Source organism: Lagenorhynchus albirostris, chromosome 5 (genome assembly GCF_949774975.1).
Source record: "Lagenorhynchus albirostris chromosome 5, mLagAlb1.1, whole genome shotgun sequence".
Taxonomy (NCBI): Eukaryota; Metazoa; Chordata; class Mammalia; order Artiodactyla; family Delphinidae; genus Lagenorhynchus; species Lagenorhynchus albirostris.
Window position 1 is genome coordinate 71,894,074 of NC_083099.1, and position 26,188 is coordinate 71,920,261.

General features: G+C 41.4%; 1 protein-coding gene across 1 annotated transcript; it reads right to left on the minus strand.

Moving 5' to 3' along the window:
* Window positions 1-24,808, minus strand: LSG1 (large 60S subunit nuclear export GTPase 1). The gene is made up of 14 exons (XM_060150332.1): window positions 24,631-24,808; window positions 22,839-22,965; window positions 18,764-18,884; window positions 18,498-18,584; window positions 17,880-17,966; window positions 12,800-12,860; window positions 11,468-11,644; window positions 7,802-8,197; window positions 7,276-7,377; window positions 6,981-7,126; window positions 6,189-6,310; window positions 3,722-3,801; window positions 2,005-2,178; window positions 1-479 (listed from the first exon to the last, which is right to left on the minus strand). The coding sequence occupies exons 1-14, from the start codon at window positions 24,727-24,729 to the stop codon at window positions 297-299; spliced, it is 1,962 nt and encodes a 653-aa protein (XP_060006315.1). The 5' UTR covers window positions 24,730-24,808; the 3' UTR covers window positions 1-296.
* Window positions 24,809-26,188: the final 1,380 nt, after the last annotated feature.

Genomic DNA, 26,188 nt, shown 5'->3' on the forward strand with positions numbered 1-26,188 from the left:
TCCATGTGGCAATTTAATTTTAATATCTCTTCAAAAAATTCCCAGATTACAAATTACTATGCATCTGTATATATGTTTACACAAATAAACATACATCATTCATTCCCCCATCTCAGATTCAGCCTCCTACAGGAACAGGTTTCTGGGGCTCCAAGACGACCCTGTTAATTGGAGTTGGTGCTCTGAGGAGCCCCTCGGTCTTGATATCAGCTGTTGGGTGTGAATCACAAGGGCAGGGTCCACCCTATAGCACCACAGATGCACAGTGCAGATGCTACTTCTGTTGCAGCCCAAGTTCACGTATCCAGGTGCTTATAGAGTCTACGACTTTTCTCTTTTTTATTTCTGTTGCCATGTTTTTTCCAGGGCTTCCCAGCCCCCGTCTCAGACCTGCTCACAGTAGCTGCCGTCACCAGGCCACTCCCAGGCTTGTAGCCCATGACAGCCTGGACTCCTTTGGTCAAAGCTCTCAAATTTTCCTAGGAAATAAGAGAAAATATTATTGGCGATGTCAGCAGTCTCCTTTACAGGATATGCACAGGATTGCTTATGGAGAACTCCAAGAAAGTGGACTTCCATCTCTCACTGGTCCTCTTTCTCTCCCCATTCCTTAAATAAGTTTCTCAGTGTTTTGTCTTCACTCCATTCTCTTTGTCTTCAACTTTGTTTAGTCCACGGCTTCAAACAACATCTATAACTAGGCTCAGTACCAGCTATTTTCTGGAAATCTCTATCTTGATACCAAACTTCAACCGGCTGCAACCCAGAGTTAGTTAGAAGCTGACTCTCCATTCTTCATTTCGGCCAGTGGTATAAGAATCTGCCCAGCCCTGAAGATGGCGCACACTCTGTCTTCCTTATCTATCACACACAGCCAGGCACTAAGCTCTGTGGATTCCACTCTCAAGAACTCTGTTCATCTTTCCCCCTCTTCTCCATCCCCACTGCTCTAACCCAGGTGTTCATCAGCTTTCACTGAACTTTCACTTTCACTGCAAGACTCCTCAGATCCAGTGTGCGCATTTCTATCAGAGTGCTCTATTCTGTATCTCTCTAGTCCTGTCCTCACAGATCTCTGATGGCCGCCTGTGGCCTGGGGAATCAAGTTCATATTCCCTCACGTGGCACACAAGGCCACCTACAACATAGGCTCTTTACTGAAAATATCCACAGTCTCACATCTTTTTGCCTTTGTTCATGCTACTCCTTCTATCTGGCCCATGCTACTCCTGGAAATCTGGCCCTCACCGCTTCTTCCAACTGACACATTTTTATTTGTTCCTCAAAGTCCAGCTTAAATATCACTTCTTTTCTGTAGGTTAGCAAGGATGTGGAGGAATTAGAAACCTCATACACTGCTGCTGGGGATGTAAAATGGTGCAGCCACTTTTGGGAAGTTCGGCAGTACCTCAACTGTTAAACTTAGAGTTTCCACATGACCCAGCAATCCCACTCCTAATGTATATACCCAAGAGAAATGAAATATATGTCCACACAAACACTTGCACATGAATGTTCATAGCAGCATTATTCATAATAGACAAAAAGTGGAAACAACCCAAATGTCCAACAACTGATAAATGCATAAACAAAATGTGGTCTATCCATTCAATGGAATATTATTTGGCAGTAAAAAGGAATACAGTACTGATACATGGGTGAACCTTGAAGCCATTAGGCTAAAGAAGCCAGTCACAAAGGACCACAGAGCATATGATTCCATTTACATGAAACGTCCAGAATAGACAAATCTTCATATAGAGAAAGTAGCTTAGCGGTTGGCAGGGGCTGGGGGGAAGAGGGGAGTGGAGAGTGAATGCTAATGGGTACAGGGTTTCTTTTCGGAGTGAGTGGTGATGGTTACATAACTCTGCAAATATCCTATAACCTACTGAACCGTATATTTTAGAAGTGTGAATTTTATGGTATGTGAATGTTATTTCAGTAAAGCTGTTATACAAAATGTACTGGATCAGAAGTTAAAAAAAAAACTTTAAAACTTACCTGATGGAAAAAAGTTTTGTCCACTACATTTTCAATCTGATTTGCTTTTTTATTTCTGTGTGGCTGCATTTTTATTTCCCCACCATTCGCTTTTTTCTCTGGGAGTCGCTGGTGTTGATACTGAAAGGTCAGAGGATCTCTTCCAGGAGGAGGATGACAGTACAGGAGTTTACCCTGCAAAGACAACATGCATGGTAACAGCACATCCTCAGGACCATCTGTGTGAGAGGCCACAGAGGAGGCCTCTCCACAGTGCACACTCTGATGGAACTTTCGGCCATTTGACAGCTGAGCTGAGTTTTGGTCACTGCAACTGGAGAGTCCCAACTTACACCCTGATGATGATCCTTAGTGCTCTAGAGGCCTACCTCTTCCCACAGCTCCCACACAAGAACGAAATCTTCCCTGTGCCCCCTTTCACCTTGTTTACCGTACTCTTCAGTACATGTATATGATTATACTTAAGAGAATATTTTCCAAAACAAAAGCCAGGACGTAGTTGGACAGTGTGGCTGTACTGATGGGGACACTGGGCCTGCTGCTGTTGTCCACTGGGTGCCAAGTTTCCTCTTTCCACCATAAACACTCTAAAAACTGTGGTTGTTTTTAACTCATCTCCCCCACCCTCCATAGTTTTACAAATGGTAAATGAATGAATAATTCATCTATACAAATATTCTATTAACTGTTTTCCTACCGAATTAAAAAAAAAGAGAATACGGCTGCCCTCTTTTATTTCTATGCTCCAAGCTCCGCTGATGGTGTATTGAGAAGAGGAGGGAATAAAGTGAAATCCTCACAACCAATTAAGCCCCTGGAATGCTTTTTTGTAGAAAGAAGTAGCTTAATAAATAAAAACTATTGGGGCTAATTAAGTGCCAGGCACTGAGCTTAGTGATGTGCGTGTGTGCGTGTGTGTGTGTATGTCTCCACATACATACACTGTTCTCATTTATTTCCCATAATAATCTCATGGGATAGGTACTATTAATTCCTATTTTACTGATGAAGAAAACCCAAAACTTAGCATGTCCTCACTTGTAATTGGAGAATAATACCTCACAGACTTACATTTTTTTTTTTTTTTTTTTTTCAGTACGCGGGCCTCTCACTGTTGTGGCCTCTCCCGTTGCACAGCACAGGCTCTGGGCTCACGGGCCCAGCCGCTCTGCGGCATGTGGGATCTTCCCGGACCGGGGCACGAACCCGTGTCCCCTGCATCGGCAGGCGGACTCTCAACCACTGCGCCACCAGGGAAGCCCCTTACATATTTTTAATGAGATGACAAACGTAAAACATTTAGAACTATTCCTAGCAGGGCTAGCTTTGAATAAATGTTAGCTATGATTATTATTTTTACTGGACAAGTGTTGGAAGACAGGTATATAAACAGCTACACTACAAGGAATACCGTGATATAGCTGCAGTAGAAACACACCCAAGGGCTGGAGGAGATGGAAAAACTGGAGACATAAATTTATCACCTTCACTGCAAATAGGTATTCAGAGATCTTCGTCTCTTTCATATTATGTCAGTCACTTCTATGATTTATATGATGCTAGTTCTCCTGGATCAAGAATATAATTCCAGTTATGGCACAATATCAATGAGAAGATATCTCCTTTATAACCCAGCTGGTTGCCATTACCCTAAACATACGCTGTGGAGAAAGAAGACCTACTTATTCCAGAGGAACGAGAAGCAGGGTTCACTTACATTGACATAATCCTTCAGGATGTAGCGTGCAGATCGAGGTTGGTCTGGCTGTCCATGTGCTGTCATGAATCCTCGCATACCTGTGAGGAGAAATGAATTTTGCAAAACCTAAGTTAGAAAACATCACAACAAAGACAACTGAGGTGATGGAAATCTAGCCTTTTCTGTTATTACACTGTGCATTCTTACTTAACCTTAAAAAAAACCAAATCAATTAATAATGTAGAAAATATTTTGGTTAGCATTACAAAAACATCTGATAATCCAGGAGAACAGACTACATTGTTACATCTGATCTTCTGACAACCACCTAGCAACATGCTGTGACACATTCAACCTCTCTCTACTCCAGTCATTTCTATCTCTCTGATTTTAATTATTGATTCAAGGAGGCTACTCGTACAATGCTATGTTGTCAATATTATTAGCAAACCCCAAAGCAACAGAGCAAGTTTTCTTATTTAATGATATGTCTACACCTTTTTCAGTTTCCCAAACATGCAACGAAGATCCCTTTAATACTAATTCAATTAGAAGGGAGTAGCAGAGCACAGCAGGTGAGAACACAGCTTTGGCTGACAGGTTCAAAACTCAGTTCCCTCCCAGACTAGCTGTATGTTGGCTCCTTAAGTTTAGAAGAAAGTATCAATACTTAGAACCGTACACAAAAAAACATTTAGGAAAAGGAAAAAAAAATCTAAAGATTAAAAAAAAAAAAGGATTACAGTAAAATAGTTTTTCCCAAGTAAAACACCGAACCCAACAAAACTAAGAAGGAAAAACATTGTTGGGCTTCCCTGGTGGCACAGTGGTTAAGAATCCACCTGCCAATGCAGGGTACATGGGTTTGAGCCCTGGTCCCAGAAGATCCCACATGCCGCAGAGCAACTATGCCTGTGCGCCACAGCTACTGAGCCTGCGCTCTAGAGCCCACGAGCCACAACTACTGAGCCCGCGCGTTGCAACTACTGAAGACCATGCACCTAGAGCCCGTGTTCCACAAGAGAAGCCACCGCAACGAGAAGCCCGCACACTGCAAAGAAGAGTAGCCCCCGCTCGCCTCAACCACAGAAAAGCCTGCGCGCAGCAGCAAAGACCCAATGCAGCCAAAAACACGCCCCCAAAAAACAAAAAAACCCCACATTGTTTATTAAAGCCGTTAACTTCTACAGGGCTAAAAAAACCATAAATAGACACTGGGAAAAACATTTGCAGCATAGGTAGCAAAGAACTCCTACAAATCATTACGACAAAAACAAATGATGCATAGAAAAAAGTGATTCTCAGAAGACAAAATGGCTAACAAATATATGGACAGATGTTGAATTTCACTAATATTTTAAGAATGTTCAGTCATCTGTTTTTACAAACTGGTTTTGTCCTCACTCTCTTTGATTTCATCAGAGAGAATCAGATGAAAAATCTTAAAAGACTCACATTTCTTTCAGTTTTATCTGGAAATCAAACCAGATGCAAAGTTTAGTGCAAAGTCTACCTTTCCCCATCTTTCAGGTTAGCACACTGGAGAGGTCTAGATTAGGAAATCTGGGTTCTCACTGAGGCTATGCCACTGACCAGACACCACCTTGGGCAAGTCATTTCATGCTCTGATTTCAGATTACTTAGGAAAATCTGATTTCAGATTACTTAAGAAAAGGGGGATGAGAGGTGGGGGAATCTTTAAGGCCCCTTCTTGTCCTATGATGTTGTGACTATGGCAGTCTTGCAACAAGTGCTTAGTATTCATCCTCTTTAAAGTCGCTCAACTAAAGTAAATTCAAGGTCTGATTTTAACCATATAAGTGTGGTTTATATCAAATCACCTTTCTCTGCCAGTAAATACTCAAATAACCTGAACTCCTTCCCGGCTGGGGGCAATTCCTTACAAGGCAAGCCACACATGCATGGAAATTTTTTTAACACCGCTTTTTCTTTAGGTAGATACGCGTCTTTCCAGATTACCTTTAAAGCTTGTGTTTAAGGTAAATAAATCACAATGAATTGGAGAAATGACAGACAAAGATAATTCCCATGCAGAAAAGGAAAAAGCCAACATAGCCTTAGATCAGAAGCCCTGTGTCTACACTTGGGTCCTAGGCCTCCCATAGGAAAGGGCCTGAGACAGCCTGGGAAGATGTGTCTCCCAGGCACTTGATTTCTACGATGAAGATCTGGGGAAGAGGCAAAGGATACAGAGCAGCTCCTTCTCTAACTCTAAAAAGCACTTAACACTGAAGTAAAATACCACTCAGGCAGTGGCCGGCTCTCCCTCCTTTACTGCTGGACCAAGTCAGCTACCTGGAGGCCACCTAGTGGGCAAGACCAACAGGACAACAAAAATATCAAGCCTGAAAGGTGACATGACAAATGCTAAGGAAAACTTCTGAACTTGTACCTTTGCAGAGTATTCCTCTTAGTAGCTATACTATTATTTTTTGTTCATGTTTTAAAATAAATCACAACTCACATCCATAAGCCGTCAACAGCTCTTCTGACGTTGGAGGTCGCTGGGGATCTTCATCTTCTCTAGGTTTTATGATGTCAATGCCATACGTAGCTTCTAAAACATGTCTTGGAATATTCTGGCAAATGTAAGATTGTCAAGGAATCCGTTTCTTTGAACTGACCCCTTCCTCCTCCCCATGGTGTCTTCTAAGAACATGGTTTCAGCACCTCTGTGACAAAAAAACTTTTCACCTCTCCAAAGAAGAAGTACGATTATTCGTTAATTTAAAAGACTTTTCTTCCCTCTTTTATTTTGTGTTATTATTATTTTTTTTTTGCGGTACACCGGCCTCTCACTGTTGTGGCCTTTCTTGTTGCGGAGCACAGGCTCCGGACGCGCAGGTTCAGCGGCCATGGCTCACGGGCCCAGCTGCTCCGCGGCATGTGGGATCTTCCCGGACCGGAGCACGAACCCGTGTGCCCTGCATCGGCAGGCGGACTCTCAACCACTGCGCCACCAGGGAATCCCCTCTCCCCTCTTTTAAACAAAGCCTTATGCACAATGATCACTTCCAAATGTATCCTTTAAAAATATTATCTCTGAAAACAGACCTTAAAGATGACACATTTTTATGTAAATACACTATAGATTTGTGAGATGACCCTAATTCAGACATAAAGCACCGAGTCTTTGTTTCTAATCCTTACAACTATGTAAGGAGTGATTATTTTTTCCTCCCCTGTCTATTGCCCAGATTTTTCTTAAGCCCTAATATACACATAACAACCAAAATTTTGGCACAGCATAGAGGATATTAGTGATATAGGTGGGAGGTGATCTCTCATCTGGTCAATCGGGAGGATTCCACTGCAAATCATCTCAGCTTTGGTAGAGACAAAGGACGGCATCACCAGGCCTGGGCAGTCACATAAGCAGAGGCCAGGTTCCACATAGAGAGTCTGAAAGACACGTAAGAGGTTTATGCTGGGCATACAGCAAAGGAAGGGAAAGGAGGGCAGCAGCACACGAGTGGCAAAGAACTTCAGAAAACACCCAGAGGGAGGAACTGGCGGAGAAGGAAATACAGAGGCCGATGCTGTAGAAATACCTGAAAATGCTTGGTGTGACCGGGCGTGGCAGACACAGACACCTTCTTGTTGCCCATGATGGTGTTGATTGTTGAACTCTTACCAACGTTTGGGTAGCCCACCTAGAAGGGTGTCAGAAGGAATGTTTACAGTATAAGTTGGCAAGGATCACAGGATGCCGAAAGCCTACCCTATGTAAAAAGCCTATCTAAAGCTAAGAACATTGGACTGGAAGTCTGAAGACAACCCTGAAAGCTCTCATTCTAGTATCTCTTGTAAGTGACGTGACAGGTAGGGATGAACTGGGAGACTGTAGAAGATAATTAATATGAACAGTGGTGTAGCCAATATAAGCCTTGAGAAAGTTCATTCTTTGAGTTGGGCTTTGCCTGTCACCCAGTCTGCTCCCAGGATGCCCGTGGGCAACAAGAGGGCATCAATGTTCCCTATGACGCCAGGGCCTGAGCTCTAGAGTACCAGTGTAGCTACCAAAGGATGGGGAATACAGACCCTCACGGAACAATTTTATGATATATTTCATCTTACCAGTCCAACAGTAAGTTGTCCATTCTTCACCTTCTTTCCAGAGTGTAGCTGTTTAAAGATCTCCAGTAATTCCTGCTTTGATACCAGGTGGCTAAAATTGTGTATCTGCCTCTGCTGGGGGGTCTTCCTTCCTTGCGCCTCAGAACGCACAGTACAGCGCTCCTTCCAATCCTGGCCGCAGGCCTGCTCGTCGGGGCCGCTGCTCTCTTCCGAACACGTCTGCCAGTCCTCCTCCTCCTGCCAGCAGTCCTCATACTCACTGTCATCTTCATCACTCCTGGCAACTTCATTAACTGAAAGATGTTCAGTCTCTTTGTGTAGAGTTTCAGCTTCGTCACAACTGGAGTTTTCAAACTCAGCTGTGATGGCTTCTGCACTGTCTCCATTTACTTCTTCCTGATGAAATAACAGAAACCACCAAAGTTCAGAAGTGTGTAACAACTGCACTCTTCACTCTGGTGAACAACATTCAGAGTTGGTTACCTAAGATGAACACAGGACAAGGAAAGTTACGAAGGAGAAAGAGAAAGGTGAACAGAGGGAGAAGACAGCATGAGGATATAACCAAACTATCAACAGTGGTGTCCTCTGGAGTGGTGGACCTTCACTTTACACAGTTTTGTATTATTTGAACTCTTTACAAATAACATGTATTACTTTCCTAGTAGATAACTCTTTTACCTATTAAAAGAAAGCAAGGGTTTAGAAAAACCTGTATCAAGCTGAACTCCTTGGCAATACACTTTTTTTGGCAATGGTCTGTAGAATAAAACAAAGCATTTCTCATGAACGATAAAACATTTAACATTCTCTTCTCTGCACAAAGCAAGAAGGGTATATAATTTGTAATCTGAGCTTCACTGTATATTTGCATTTTCAAAGACTGGTTTGCATAGTTAAGGAAACTGCTATTCTTTTATAACTGCCTTTAATAAATCATAGCACCATGGAGCATAGGTCCCTGTGTGTGAAGTATGAGAGCAACAAAACTCAACGCTGCACATGGAAATTATTCACCAACCAACGATTTCCTCTGGAAAGAGAAAGGTAAAAGTCATCTACGATTCATGGGTGTGTTAATCCTTCTGAATTCCTATGGGTAGCAAAGCAGAAATATGGCAGATTTATAGTATTACCAAGCAGTATCAACAAGGGAGAACTGATTCAGATTCAGAAGTGATGGAAACCTATCATTTCCAAATAGTCTAGCATTACAATGAGTAGCCACCGCAGGAGAGGGCATGATGAACTCAGTTAAACAGGCATCCTACATTTTAGGAAAGAGATATTAAAAAAAAATGTCAGGGAAAAAAGGTATGATTTCATTGTCATTCCTGGCAACTCAAAAAGAAATATGGAATTGGAAGCAATTTCTATGATAAATGAGCAATAAATGTAAAGAAGTCACTGTGTGCTCTTCTGCAGACACAAGAATGTACACTGAGCATGAATGTGCATTAGGAAAACTAAGGCTAGGAGCAGTTTTGGTTCAGGAAAAATGATAAAGGCAACAAAAGGACTTTGCAGTAGTTACATCAAAAATAGAAAGAAAGAAGGGAAAAGTCAGTCTTTTGGGGGAACACAGTGCAATTTAAGAGATGGCCAAGAGAAAACCAAAGTACTCAATTCAAAAAAATGTCCTATTTTTTTAAAATAAGGAAGGTTAAGCAACCATAGAGAAAGAACCAAACTTCAGATAGGTGAGAAAACAGTGAATATCTATTTTTAGTAAGTTCATGTTTGACACTCAAATGACAGATGTGATTAGATAATATCACAATGGTAGCTGGCTACTTGACTTGGAAAATCATGAATAACAGATTTCAGAAGACCTGGAAGGAATAAATAGGGTTCAACTTTTAAAAAGGAAGAAAGAATATCTTCCATAAATCATGCACTGTTAATCCAGAGTCTGACAGGGAAGCAATTCCTCAAGTTAGGAAATTCCTCCAAACAATTCCTCCCCTGACAGTAATGGGAGGCAACAACGGGTCCCTGAGAACAGATGGTGCAAACAAATCCCACTTCCCTTTGCAATCTACTCCTTGGTTGATAGGTCAGGGAATACCACAGATGCAAAAGATGAAATGAAACACATAAAGTACTCAGAATAGCAGTGCCTGGCTAAGAATAAGTTTTCTATGGGTTAGTTTTGATTAACAGTAATAACAGAATAACTATTGTTATAGCCTTTCAAATACATCTGTATGCATCACACTAAAATGCTTGGTACTGAGCGCTTATTAAGTCCACAAAAGTTCACAGAGCTCTATCCTTGGCTCCGGTCTACTCAACAGCGTTATCAATGACCAGAAAGAATATATAGAAGGGCCAATACAAAAGCTGCAGATGACTCAAAGCTGGAAGAAGAGAAAAGCAAATGACACTTGCAAAATGAATTCTACCTTGTTCCCAAATCACTAATATTTAAGAGGAACAGCATGATCCTAAGCTGAGCTAAAACCAAAATGAAAACCTTTTCCCACGTGTAAAGACAGGATGAGATCTGCTTAGTAAGTCTTGTCTTTTAAATATGTGAGGGATGTGGCTGTTCACAGGTTCAATGAGCCAAGAGCATAAGCTCCTTTGAAAGGGGGTGAATTAACAAAAACTCTGAATTACTGGGAGTATCCTGAGCGCAAGAAACAAGAGTACATGTCCTGGGCAAACCACACCTGGAATACTGTACTCAACCAGCTGCCACCCACTTTAGGCGTCTGACACAGGCAGACAGGCGCTCAGGGTGAGGAGTGCTCTGGAGGTCACGTCAATATAAGGAGCAGGAAAGCAGACAACGTCTCTTCTGCAGAAGAGGGAACACGGGGAGAGAGGAAGAGGCCTCAACTTAGGAAGAGGCCTAAACAACATTCTAACCTTGGAGATAAAAAGGAATGAGACACCTGGTGTCTGCCATTTAAAGGAGTCACAGAGACAGCATGTGACTGCCAGGGAGGTGAAGGGAAGAACTCCTTCACAGAGTTAGAGCTCACTAACTTGTGAGCTCACCAAGGGAGGGTGTTGTATTCATAGCACCCTAACCAGTCAGCAAATAGTTGATAAATAGAGGCGAGAGGAAAGGAGGTGGATAGGAAAAGATATGACTTTAAGTCTCTTCCAGCTATAAGATTCTATTACTAATTTCTTTTCATAGTTGGTTACCATTAATTTTTACTAGAAAATAACTCCTAAACTGTTTCTGTAAAAAGTGGATTAAAAGATACAGAAAATAACATGGTATATCTTAATTTAGGACTACTTCATTTCTTTGTTTTCAAAACAAAGTCAAAAGAGAGTCTAATCAAGTCCAGAGAAGTTACTACATTCAGTTGTATCTGATTTTTGTTCCGACTTCTCTTAAAAGCAATTACATACAAGGGCAGTATGAAACTTCCTATACAATTTTCTGCCTAAAATTTTTAAAAATTAAAAATTATAGCTACTATCAGTGTGCATCATAGACCCCTGGGATAGCAGACGATTTAAAAACCAGAGAAAGCAACCTTGTGGCTTACTTTTCGACTATCTCAGCACTTAGGGAAAAAAGAAACAAATAAAACCCCACACATCAACAATAAACAAACAAACAAAAAAAAAAAACAGAGCACACTTAACAGAAGCCAAAATCCTCCTCCTTGAAACCCAACCTGAAAAAGTCCCCCAGGTTACCTTAGAGTCATCAATCAGTTGAATGGCTTCAGACAAAGCCGACCAGAAAATGACCTTCACGTTTTCCTTTTCGAAGAACTCGGCCCAGGCACTCCGCTGCTCGGCAGTCATCAAGTCAGCCTTATTTATCAGAATAACATTCTCCTTGTTGTCATCAACTGTTTTCACATAACATTCCTATGCAAGATAAAAGATATTTAGATACTTCTCCAAAAGGGGGAAAATTAGGCTAATTATACTGAAGATCCCCAGCTATGACTAAAAGTTTTTACCGCCCCCAGTTTTATGTCATTCCTAATTTAAAGATTTTTAATCGTGATACATTCTATGGATCCTTTCAGCAAGCTCTGAAAAGAAGTTAGGTCATCTATACCTAGAAAAAATACTCTTCACATAAGAAACTGGAAAGGGTAAAAGAAATGCTTTCCTGCCCAGTTTAAGTAAAACAGGTTCTTATTTCTTTAAATTATATAGTTCCTCTCTTTAATAATCTTGAGTTCTTTCTTTTAAGCAAAGTTAAAGAACTGTATAACTAGATTTGTCGGCCAGCAGGGACTATCTTCAAGCCAAGTGATGATAGCTAATAATAATCTTACCTATTAATATAAAAAAATATTTTTGAAGGCTAAAAGGAAAAGAAGACTCAGTGATTAAATTAATTCCCAAGCATAGCTCTCCATTAGGAAACAGACCAGAAGTATGAAAGCTGAATTAATAAGAGTTTCCCCATTAAGACTGTTATTCACCAGTGGCTTTTAAAATAATCAGTACTATTCCTACTCTGGTCCTCAAACAAAAATAGGAATACTTCATGTGTGTTCAGTGTCTTATTAATTGAAAGCCTGTATCACATTATTTCTTGTGATCCTCACACCTTAATGATTACCCCCTTAATGTTTGTGGTGTTTTACAAACTTAGTTCATTTGTAAAATACCACAGGAGGTAATAAGTACGGTGTGAGAAGAGAAAGTTTAGTGGGATGGGTAAGTGAAGGGACTAGGCATATGCTAAAGTAAGCAAAATGCTATTTCAACTAGTCTCTTAAAAAATGAGAAACACTGGCAAATGCCTATTAACAAAGTGGCTTCGAAACTAAAAGTAGGAAGTTCAAGTGTTTGTGCCTTCCTGCAGATGGAAACAACTGTTTGAAGAAAACACCTATCTAAACAGTCCCAAAATGCAAACTCCTGACCTTGGGAGGAGCAGGAGGCCAGATTAAACAAAGCTAGAGGAGGGTGCAAAGGCCTGCCTAGGCTCACCGCTATCGGTGATGCTGTCCTCCCACTGCTGCCCAAGGACTTAAAGTTCGAATCATGTCACATTTTACTTACCAAATCCTCACACCTAAATAGGAGTGGATTTCGAGCATCTACTATCTGGACCACGATATCACTGAAAAACAAATGTGAGATACACCAATCACTGTGAAGTGAAAGGAAATAGTAGCAAACACTTTCGACATATTAAGCGCTGGTATATTTAACTTTTTAAGGTGCAATTATCCCCAGTTTATATACGAAGAGACTGAAGTTTAGAACAGCTAAGTGGCTTGTTCAAGGTCACCAGCTACTAAGTGAGGGAGCTGGAATGAGAACACAAGCACTCTGGACCAGAGCTTGTAGTCTCTGATGATGTTTCATTGTTAAAACTTTTACCTGTATCTTCTAGTAAACTCTCCTGGAGAGATCAAAGAGTATTCCGAAGACTTCAATCCAAGGTGAGGTCTACTGTATACTCAGTGCCTAGTTTACACTTGTGTTAAGTAAGGCCTCAAAACCCCCTAATATATCACCTGCTCACAGCTGCCACCACATCAAAGCCTATATCATATTTAAACCTAGGGCTGACATGTGTACATGTAGCAAATCATCACCCACCAGTTCCAGGAATGTGTTTAAATGGCAAAAATACAAAACAGCAAAATATCAACTTAAGTTGCCATAATGAAGCAGGAATGATGAGTCCAACGCCTTCCATCACATGTAAGATGATGTAGCAACATGAAAACTTTCCGCGGCTGACAGCAAGCCCCTCGAATCCCTCACAAATGTAGTGGGGACGACAGCAGCTGAGCACTGTAAGAATAAATACTGCACTTCTCCGGCAGAATCCTCCCTCCCTTCAGACCCTGTGGCTAGGAAAGCTGCTTTAAGGGCCAGCTGTGACTGCCACTGGAGGGAAACAAGCTGGATGTGCTACCACCTTCCACCCGTCTCCCGCAAATCCGTATCTGGTCAGCTTTTCCTCAGGTAACTCCTATGCAACTGAAGGAAATGTATTAAATCAAGGTTACCATTTAGGGCAGAGCTTTTGACAAAGTGCATTTTCCTTCAGAAGAGTTAAATTTCCAGCATGATCTTGTGAGTCAAAGAAACTCACAGACCTGCTAATTTATGACAAATTGCTTTTAAGTTCTCTAGTTAAGTGGGTCCTAGTATTTCCTTCTTTAAGGTAATATCTACCACTTTCCAACTGTGAGAATTTAACAGTAAATGCAAAAATGACTGCAAAAAATGGACAAAGCCTAATGAACTAAAATAACAAGGTCCACACACATTATGTCTACCTACCAAACAGGTAGAAAGAATAACCAGCTTAGACACACCAGTAAGAAAAGAAGAAAAGTTTAAGGCAGCTTGCTTCGTGTGCTGAATTAGGATGCCTAGAAAAGTGCCAGCTATGTACTGGGAAGGCTGATGCAACACAATGGAAGCGCCTTGTCTTCCTGGAATACGGCGTTCTGCCCTCCGTACCTCGGCAGTTTCCGCCATTTCAATGACATATTATACATCAAATCTTTTCTGATAACTACTCTTGAAATTAAAGAGGCAGATGGCGTAGCTAGCCTGTTACCAAACAGGAGACATCTGCTGTACAGAACATATCAATAAATATTTCCTATTAAAAGACACAGCAGTAGTCACTTTATTGATGTTTCTATGTGACTCAGATCCACTTCTGTGCGATATAAACTATATTCCCTGAGTCAGGAACGTGTTCTCTCTTGTAAAAACACAGAGAAATATCACAAAAAAGTAAAAGAGCAAGTAATGCTGTAATGCAATAGAAGCTAGAAGTTTCAATAGTACAGGCTCACTCTGGGGAAACAAATTGCTTATTTAGGGGCATGAAAAGCAAGGGAAGGGCCTTGCTGTTGCTGAACCTGGAAGAACACATATGGCTACCTCTGTTCCCTCTCAAAGCCTGCAAAACATGAAAGCAAAGACTGGAACTCATCAGAACAAAGAGAAAGAAAGAACAGCAACTAAGAAATGTCAGCCCAATGAGAAGTGAGCCTGTTCATGCCCCAGAGCTCCGAGAAAGCTCAGGATTAGAAGCATCACGTCTAGCTCTCATGGCAAGAGTGAGGTATAGGACTGAAATCATTCTCAGCAGGGAGCAATTAGGTCCACGCCCCTGTTCCATTCAGCCAGGCAGCCACACGTCACCCCACAGCCCCTGTGGAGAAAATGAACCTCAGAGGCTCCTGAACTGGGACCTCAAGCACAGGAGAAGGTGGGAAAGAGGTGCTATACTGAAGAAAGGAGGATTAAACATAAGTCTACACCCCAAATGATGGAAATGCCCAGCTCCCTTGTATTACACCACCACCTTTAGCCCTGCTCCTGGCAGGAGATAGTCCTCCTCTTTAAGAAACTGACCGATCACTGGGAAAACACCCATAGATACTGTAAAATAAAATCGATCCCTGCTCAGTCACTGTACAGTGAAGTTCACCAGTGGGCAAACTCCACCCAAACAAAAGTCCTGTCAATCAGCTTTGTAATGCTTTGCTCTTAAATATGAACAGACAACAAACATCATTTGACATTGGAGGAAGGCCTCTTACATAAAAGTCAGAAACCAGAATAAGTAGGAAAAAAAAAAAAAGAATGCAGAGGGAAGACGGACAATAAAGGAAGTAGGAGAAAATCTAGAATTAAATAGTCAACTATAAGAGTGCAAATGGGGGCATTCCCTCAAGGGTGAGGTTTCAATATTTCACATTGTTACCATTTATCTTTGGAAATAAGAAAACAGACATTTTCAGCAGTATACATCCCAAATGCTAATGAGGTCCTGATGAAGAAATTAGCTCACTCTGTTCCCTGGGAGAACCATACTGGGTCTTCCCAAGCCCCATTCAAGCCTGCAGGGAGCCCGCGATCAGGAGCAAGCTTCCCCTTTCTTCAGGCTTAGAGATTTGCCTAGCTACTCTGGCCTCCTCACATCCCAGGCCAACAGCCCTCTCTGCCCCTGAGGAAGCAAGATGCGGGCGGGGGGTGGGGGGGAGTATATAAGTGACTTAAAAAAAAGAGAGAGAGATATAATTCACATATCATAAGTTCCATCTTTTAAAAAATGTACAGCTCAGTGGTTTTTCGTATATTTACAAAGTGGTGCAACCATCACCACTATCTAATTCCAGATCATTTTCATCACTCTAAAAAGAAATGTAAATAACTTCTACAAATTTAATCCAAGTCCTTTTTCTTAGTAACGGTGCTAAATGTGCTAATATTCTTTCCTGAGAATCCCAGTTAAAGCACCTTGTTTCCTAATGTTCTTATTGGGTATATTCTATGGACTAAACAAACAAACAAACAAACTCACATCCTAAGGGCTCCTTGTTAATAGCATCATTTCAAATATAAGGTTCATTTATGGTCTCCAAAATTTACAAGCTGCTCATGCAGCTCAATATCAAAAAAACAAACAACCCAATCCAAAAATGGGCAGAAGACCTAAAAAGACATTTCTCCAAAGAAGATATACAGATTGCCAACAAACACATGAAAGAATGCTCAACATCATTAATCATTAAGAGAAATGCAAATCAAAACTACAATGAGATATCGCCTCACACCGGTCAGAATGGTCATCATCAAAACATCTACAAACAATACATGCTGGAGAGGGTGTGGAGAAAAGGGAACCCTCTTGCACTGTTGGTGAGAATGTAAATTGATACAGATACTATGGAGAACAGTATGGAGGTTCCTTAAAAAACTAAAAATAGAACTACCATATGACCCAGCAATCCCACTACTGGGCATATACCCTGAGAAAACCATAATTCAAAAAGAGTCATGTACCACAATGTTCATTGCAGCTCTATTTACAATAGCCAGGACATGGAAGCCACGTAAGTGTCCATCAACAGACGAATGGATAAAGAAGATGTGGCACATATATACAATGGAATATTACTCAGCCATAAAAAGAAAAGAAATTGAGTTATTTGTAGTGAGGTGGATGGACCTAGAGTCTGTCATACAGAGTGAATTCAGAAAGAGAAAAACAAATACCGTATGCTAATATATATACATGGAATCTAAAAAAAAAAAAAAAAAATGGTCATGAAGAACCTAGGGGCAGGATGGGAATAAAGACGCAGACCTACTAGAGAATGGACTTGAGGAAACAGGGAGGGGGAAGGGTAAGCTGGGACGAAGTGAGAGAGTGGCATGGACATATATACACTACCAAATGTAAAATAGATAGCTAGTGGGAAGCAGCCACATAGCACAGGGAGATCAGCTCAGTGCTTTGTGACCACCTAGAGGGGTGGGATAGGGAGGGTGGGAGGGAGAAGCAAGAGGGAGGAGATATGGGGATATGTGTATATGTATAACTGATTCACTTTGTTATAAGGCAGAAACTAACACACCATTGTAAAGAAATTATACTCCAATAAAGATGTTAAAAAAAAGGTTTATTTATGGAATCCTTATAAATAATTCATCCACTCTTTGACAAAAATAAAAACCTTTTAGCTATCAGGATATGGAAAAGACTTTAAAAATCTCCCAGTCTCAACTTATCAAAGGCATTCTCTTCTTTTCAAAGCCCAATTAAAACAAATCACTCCTTAATTTCCCCCAATACTACTAACTGCTCCTTCCTCTGCTCTGACTCAGCCCACTACCCTCTCTCTAATACAATAGGAATCACACTCCAGTTTGTATTTTACTAATACCTTAGTGCAACGATCACGTTTCATCCATCTGTGTGCCCCTGGTGCTTGGCCCTTTGCTTGGCCTCCCCCATAACATAATTGCTCTTTGCAAGCAGACACCTACCCCTTTCCCAGCCATATTTTCCGTATTACAGGTAGGAACTCATATACATTTGCTGAAATAACTACAGGTGCTTCAGAACTCATCTTACAGAAAATAGTCACCACTCTTGCAAGTTTATCAATGTGTTTATCTAATAATAAAAACCCCTTATATTTAAAAAGAAATATAGTATCCTACTTTCAGTTTTTATAATAATTCTCAGTAGCCCTGTGCCTAATTTGATCCTGTCCCCTCAGCCCCTCCCTGGGCTACAAACGTATATAACTTCCCAATCTAATATACCGCCACCACCACATACTCCTTACACAAATAGAAAACGGTAACCTACCTTCTTTCAATCACCCTCCAGAGCTGGCGCCAAAAATCCAAATTTCTTTCAAATGGAGTCAATATCAGGTTTTGTTCCTCTTCCAACCTGATTTTAGAATGAGAAGTTTATACCTCTGCCAGATTACAACAGTAGGGTTCAAGTAGTATAAACACCCAAATTCACTGCATTAAAAAAATAAGTACACAACTATTAACTGCCAAATGATTTTTATATACTTTCTGCTGAGTCAATATGCAAATCAAATGCAAATTTTATACTTAAGCTTTTTAAGGCCTGAAAGTTTATTTAACACACAAAGTGACATTTCCCCCAGACATCTCTTCTTGGAAGAATGCTCCAGAGAGCAGTGATCAACTCCGGGGTTACTAATGGCTAGAGAAGGGTATGAAAAGGAGAAAAGGCCAGGAATGGAGCAATCAACTCACCATCGTTGTGCAAGGACACAAGTGCACAAAGCAATGCGGTTTGCACACACACCAATTTGCACTTATAAGATGAAATCTACCATTTCCCTTTTAAAAGAACAAAGCCTTCAAAATGCAAATAGCAATGCAAGCACACTAAAATGCCTAACTCAGAATTTCAAGGCAAATCTTCCTGTAGACTAACACTCACCGGACAAGTTGACGTCTCCATTCTAGAAAGTTATCTTTCTCTGCCTGTTTGAGTTCTTCTGCACTAGTGTTTTGGTCCCACTTTGGTCTGCAACAATCATAAAGGAAAAAAAAATTCCACATGAGTTACCAAAATAATATAGGAGATTGGGATTTAATAATAGCAGCTGAGAAAAGAAAGCAGAAAAACGTGAACACCTAATAAAAAATTTTATATTTAGTTGCCTTGTTATGCCTTTTAATGTCCTATATCTTTACTCAACTCACCTCCTCGGGATACACAAGAACTGTTTGTTTTCTTCATGGAGTTTCTTAATTCTCTGGTTCTCCTCAAAAGACAGTAGTCCAGTTCTAGCCTCAGGAGGCACAAATTTAATATTAAGCTTCTCTGTAGGAAAACAAAAGTACTGTTATTTAAGAGGAAGTATAGAGAGTGAATGTTGGTCGTTACTTAGAAAACTAAAAATAGGAGAACCTAAAACAGAATTTAAGCTTTCTCGATTTAGATAGATTCCCCTAGCCTTGAATTAATTATAATTTCTAAAGGAAGTTTTCTAGCCACCCCACAAAAAAGAATACAAGAACAGATCTTTACTAAAACTTTCAAAAGGTCAACCACTTTTTCAAGTACTGATTTTATAAAACTCCACATGCTAAATGCATTTCATGGAAACAGAAGCAATAAGAGTGGGAAGGGATTGTAAACATTCATTACAACCAATCTCCTCATTTTACAAGTGGAGAATAATTGTAAGCCAATGGGAGTGAGGGGGGAAGCAAAGATTCAGCAAGGAGACTCACTCCAGTTAGAACTGGTAAATTACTACACAGCTATAATTTATATGAAATATTTATGAACATCCACAATTAAGCTATATAAGAATTCAAAGGAATAAAAAAACACCCAGTCTGTGTATGAACCAGAGACCTCTGCTCTAGGGCTCTATCCCCCTCAAGTTGCTCCAGGCCCCTCTACTGTACCACACATGGCCACCTGGTCTCCTGGGCAGGTGACTCCACTGAGATAAGCACCTGAGAAGCCAGCTAAAATGCCAAGGGGAGGTCCTATCCAAGGATAACAGGACATCTTCAGCAATGTTCCTCTTAACCTTTAAGCAAAGACCGCAATCTGCTACCCTCATTGGACCACCAATACTGCACGGTCCAGTCACCTAGAGCAGCAGTCCCCAGCCTTTCTGGCACCAGGGACCAGTTTCATGGAAGACACTTCTTCCACAGACTGGCGGGGGGTGGGGTGGGGGTGGGGGGGGGTGGGATGCTTCAGGCGGTAATGCGAGCCATGGGGAGCGGCAGATGAAGCTTAGCTCGCTGGCCCACCGTTCACCTCCTGCAGTGCGGCCCGGTTCCTAACAGGCCGTGGACTGGTACCTAGGTTGGGGACCCCTGACCTAGAGTACAGCCAATTCAGTCACCATTCTCATTCATGTCATCCTCAACCAACAGTCAGAATACACATCCCTTTAGCCCCATACTGGATAATTCTTTCACATTAATTCCTCCTTCCAATGGTGATCTCCCACCCAGTGTTCCCACTTTGCTTGGGCCAACCTCTGTAAACGTCTCCAGCCCCTTGATTCTTTCCTCTTCTCCCAGTGTACCACCCAGCTTGTAGCTTCACTTCTTTCCCTATTTGGCTAAAACCATATGGTCCATCCACTCCACCCCTCTCCGACCAAACATCAAATTCCTTAGCCCACTGCACCGAGCCAACTATCCATTCTCGTTCTCATTTCAGTAACGATGCTGAGTTCTGCTGGAGGTAATCACACAATAATGCAGCCACCCGTCTCTGAACTGTTTTTACTACCAACACTTCTGACACCAAATGTGTGGGTTTTCCCACACCAACAACCAGTTCTCCAACTCTCCAGACACCAACTGGGTGTCCTACAATTCAATTCTATTCTGACACTAATTATCAAGTGACTTCCCCACTTCAGAGGCCAAATCTCTGAATGTATTTTTATGGAGGCCCCATAGATTAAATCATTGGCCCCTGGTGATTAACTCAATCTCCAGGACGACTCCGCTCCCCAGTGGTTGAGGGAGGAGTTTCTGAAAGTCCCAACCCTCAAATCCCAGGGTCAGTTTCTGTGGCAATCAGCCCCCACAAAGAAGTTACCTAGGGGCCCACCGGTCACCTCATTAGCATAAACTCTAGTAAGGTTGCAAGGGGCTTATTATGAACAACAAAAGACACTCCTCTCACCCCTACCACTCAAGAAATTACAAGGGTTTTAGAAGCTCTTGTATCAAGGAACCAGAGATGAAGACCAAATATAAATGTATTTCTTATTATATCACAATATCACATCTTCCTCTTACTTGCTGAACATAAGAAGTGAGTACGGCCTGTGACATCTTTTAAAGGTAAAGAGTCCCCAGTGAACACTTAGCATTTCTCATTGTTTTGCTCTCCTTTGCAAGGTCAGGGATCCATGTGAGAACCGGCTTAAAAACCATGGACCTAATTTGATTCAAAACGCACTATGTACACACATACAGACGTACAATTTTGCCTGCAATCTGAGGGGCTCACAGCTGAAACTTGTAGCCTCCAGGTTAAACCCCTGCCCCTGTGTGTCCAGGAGACAAGTGCTGTCTGAAGGCCATAGAGAGTTGAGATAAAATTCTATCACTTCTACATTATTAAGGAAAAGGGAAAAAGGCATGAAATTAATTTCAATGAGGAATTCTTACCGATTTTTGAAAGGCTTATGGAAACTTCATTATGTAGGTATGACTGCTCAAGTCATTGGTCATTACTGATTAATCTCCAGCTCCTCTCCTCTCCCCAGTGGGGCTAAAAATTCCAACCTTCTAATTATCCTTACATTGCTCACAAGACCAACCCCCATCCTGAAGCTATTTAGGGGTCCTCATTAAAATGCAAAAAGACACTCCTCACTCTTCACTTACTCCACCCCCTCTATAAAGTCTGGTTTATTCTAGCTCACTAAAAATCTTGTTGCTATTCTTTTCTCCATTCTTCTACTACTACTATTTCAGTTCTAGCCTGATTCTTTTGCTGTACTAAAGCAACAGTTTCCTAACTACTCTTTCTTCCTCAAAATCCATCAGTGATCTTTCAAAAAATGTTTCCTACTTGCTTACATCCCTCTAAAGACTCCTTTCAAGCCCTTATTCTCTCCTGGCCCTGGCCCTCCTCCCTAGTGTTTGTGCATCACATCCTGTCCCCATGTACTTTAAGCACCAACAGGGCGAAGCTCCTAACCATTTTCTTTTTTTTTTGCACATTATTTTATTTTATTTGCACATTATTATTTTTGTTTTGTTTTGTTTTATTTTTTTGGGGGGGGATTTTGTTTTTAATCAAACAGAAAGTCACAAAAATTATAATCATCCTCATCAGTTCACTCAGTCCGTTTTCTGAACAAAGTAGACTGCTGCTCAGATCTTAGCTTGAAGTGCTCTGCCTGCCTGTGTATTAATGTCCTGTGTCATCTCACCTGTCCTGCTAACATCTACTCATCTTTTAAGACTCAGCCCCAGGGTAAAGCTTGCCCTGACTGGCCCTAGTTTTCCTTCAGACAGAAATGAACACCAACTCCATCTTTTATGACCCTATTCTCTGCTACAGAATTCTTTTATAGCACCTTAGACAAAATTCTGCAGAAACAAAATTTGTCTTAGTCAACACCATACTTTCAGGAGCCAGTACAATACCTGAGAGTAGCTGGGGCTCAATAAAAGCATTCTGAACAAATGAATGAATTTGCTAAACAACATAATAACACTTATAATAAGAGAAGAGCAATAGAAATGGTAGTTTATCATGCTGTCTCTGTGCCAGGTAGTTTTCTAAGTGCTTAGGAAAAACAAAAACAAAAACAAAAAAAGGGAACGCAGTGACTAAAACAAATTACATGCGTGGAAAAATTCACTATAATGTGTTAACAAGTGCTTTAAAATACAATTCAAATTGCCTACGTTACAGCAGCAGGCCCAGGATTTTGCTTCTAACAATGGTATCAGAAAACATTTTCTGGAAAATGCTGGTATTGTCCACTGTAATGTTGACTGGTCTCTTTCCTTATGAGAGACTGAGGTTCTTGAATTTGATATGATGATGGATAACCTGAAGTGTTTTTTAGAGCTGAATTTGAAACCTGTGGCACATTCTGTACCTCCCAGTTGAGTTCATCTCGACCTTCCCACACTGCTTCTGGGATATCTGCCTTTGGATTAAAGACAGCTCCTTTATGAGTTTGGTAGGATTGGCAAAACATTTCCGAGCAGACTTATTTGTATATAGTCAGCAAAGACACAAATGTGCTGTAGGCACTCAGCAACAACTTACCAGCTACAAACTCTGTTCCTGCAAGTTCTGCAGTGGCAAGGAAGTCATCCAGGGAGCTCTGCTCAGTCACGGACTGAAGATTAAGACGACCCCAATCATAGCCATCATTGAGTTCACTTGTGTGCAACTATGAATAAAACACAAGGTGGTAATACAGCTGCTCTCTTCTGTTCTTAACATCCAAACGAACTCCCAAGTAACTATTCTATGGTCTTGAGAGTGGTATCAGCCCCTTTAGAGTCAATATTAGTAACAGTTAACATTTAAATGAGCACTTTCTTACCTCACTTTCTCATCCATCTTACAGATGGATAGTTACTCTCCATTTATTTTCTCATTTTATTTTCAAAATCTTTTAAGATAAATTTTATTGTATCTCTATTTTACTGATGAGGAAACAGGATTAAATTAGATAAAACAACTTGCCTATAGTGGCAAGCTAATATGTGGTAGAGGTAAGAACCTGAACCCATATACCATATACTCTGGTCCTGGCAGCCACTGTTAGTCAAATTTTTTTGACGGAGACCCACAGTAAGAAATACAGTTCACATAGTGACCCAAATGCTGTGAGAAACTTAGTGATACAACTGTGTACCATTCAGTATAGTAAAATGGAAACAAAAGAATCCTGAAACAAAGTTACTTTATTACATGCCACACAGACTGGTATTTTCTTGAATTCTATTCTGTAGGGTGGAAAACCTGGCTAGTTGAGAGTTACTGAACTGATTTCCAGACACAACCCACAGTTTGATAAGATAAACACCATCCTAAGCTCTACACTCTGTACAGGTGCAAGTAAATGAAAAAATTAAAGGTTAAAAGGTTAGGTGGTTTGCCCAAGGCCACAGAATCAGCAAAAATCAGCATAAGGATTAGAATCCAGTTCTTTAGAATTCATAATCGAATCTTCCCACTACTTCCTAATGGGTACATTAAAAACAGGTTGCTTCAAAATCAATTAAAATTACTGGTAATCTAATGTCCAGAGTAACTCTGACCTGATGAATATTGATGAGCTCTGTATGCTGTTTACTCTGCAGATTACACAGATGGAAGTTAGATGGTGTGAAGTGCACATGGATAATTAGAGACACCTTCGACTTTGCACAGATTCTTACAGAGAACTTCGTGAGTTCTCAAATACACGAGGGAATGAATGTCAAAATGACAAACACAAGTCAAACTACTTCAACCGCTTTTCAAGGATCCTAAAAATTATGATCGTTCCCAGGCCCAGGGAACTATTAGGCCCGCCAAACTTTGGAGATGAGTTGTTCATCTCTGAGTGAAACCACTAGGGGATAAAAAGGGTGAAGCAGGAATCTGAGTTATTTTGTACTTCTGGAACCAACCAGCGGCTCTTGGAGGGTCAATTCTTTGAACAAATGAATACGAAAAGTCGTTTTTATGCCTTTCCTGTGCAGAAACTTCCAAACGCTTCCATGGCTTACAGGGCAAACTTTTATCCTGGCATTCAAGATCTCACTGCAACCTCATCACCACATTAGCCTCCACCTCTGGGCCCTGTGCCTTGCTAGAAGGAGGGCCTGTTTATCTGCCTGGTAGGCTCTAAGGGACTCGAACATTTGCGCATTGTGGTATCCGCGGGGAGTTGGGGGGTCCCAAACCGATCCCCGCGGTTAACGGGGGACGACTGTACTCATCCTTAGAAACCCTATTTTGGCATCATTTCCTCTGGAAAATTTCCCTGTGACCTCTTACCCCAAGCTTCGCAGCTTTCAGACTCTCATAACTAGACAGACTGGGAAAGATGACAAGGTCTTACCCAGGAGTCGGTGTGACGATGGCTACGGCTCCGCTGAACTTGCTGGCGGATAAGAGCCCGACCGAGGGTCCCAGCCTCCGGCGCTCTCCTCCGACCCATACCTGCCCCGTCTGCACACGAAACTTCCTTGCCGTACCCGCTCCTATTTTTTGGATAGTGAGGCGATAGATCTCCGGAAGTGACGTATGAGCTAGCCCAAGTAGTTAAGGCCCGAAGTTGAAGGGAAACACAATAATTGTTTCAAATCACCACTTATATATCTCATATTTGCCACTATGATGGGAAATAAATGTAAAGTGGTCTGAGGACTTAATTTTCAATATATTTCCTATGAATATCTCAAATTTTGATAAGTTGATTAAATTAAAAGAATGGTACCTTCCAAACTTGTGCGTCGGTCTTTAGCGTCCGGTGTAGAACTAGGAGACGTGGAAAACGTGGCCTTTCATATTAGGGATACTAGCCCCGCCTCCCGGCTACTTTCGTCAGAAGGAGGCGGAAACCCGGGTGAAGGGTGTTCCTGCAGCGCTAGGTGGCGTTGCTTCCTGGCGCTAGTTTTCGGCCGGTGTTCTAAGGTGTGGCCTCGCTGCTGTCACGCCCGGCAACTAAACAGCTTTTTGTATACTTGTTCTTCCGGAGCTGTGAATTGGTGAGAAGAGTCCCAGCCTTGATGGTAGTTGGGAATGGAAAGAGCTTGGCAAGGTTGCAAGGAAAGCCAAATGGATCTGACTTAAATGCTTTTGTTTTCAAATAATTTTTTAAAAAACGTTTAAAAGTTCCACCTAGAATTGTATTTAAATTTTCCTAAAAATTAAAATGAAGTGAAAAACAGTGACCCCGCTCCACTCTTTTCGGCCTGGATTTTGTTTCTCACTTTATCGTTAGAAAAGTCGGGTCAGAGTTGTGTGGGTGTTGAAGCTCCATTCTCCTTAATCAGGAGAAACACCTCAATGTTGTGATGCTCCGGAGAGGAAGCAGCTTGCCCAAGTCAGAGATGAACTATATTCGGAGTCAGTTATCAAACCCAGGTCTCCTCACTATTTTGTTCGTTCCTGGAGCAAGGGGAGAATGACGGTTGTTAGTGTGTATTTCAGAATCCAGTTCTCAAACTTTGATGTGCATGTGAACCCCCTGGGAATCTTGTTAACGTGCAGATTCTGATTGATAAGGTCTGGGGGGGCCGGCACTCTGTACTTCCAGGAGATGCTGATGATGCTGGTCTGGGCCACAGGCCACTCTGAGTAGCAAGAGAAGTCCACTCCCTGCTAGTGAAGATACTGAAGTGGACTGGCTAAAAGTCAGTCACAGCAAGTTTGGGTCAGGAAAAGCTGGGACCCTGACCGTTGTGTGCTACACCTCACTGCTGACTCTTACTGAATTGGAGTGAACTTTGGGAAATACCCAAAGGGCTGCTGACAAGCCATGTAGTAGCTGGCAAGGCTTTGGGAAGGCAGTGCTCACAGATCAGTAAAGGAATACATTAGAACGTGGTTTCTCCCATTTCTCAACTTAGAAACAGTGTATCTTTAAAAAACCTGAACATCATTTCCAGAAGTAA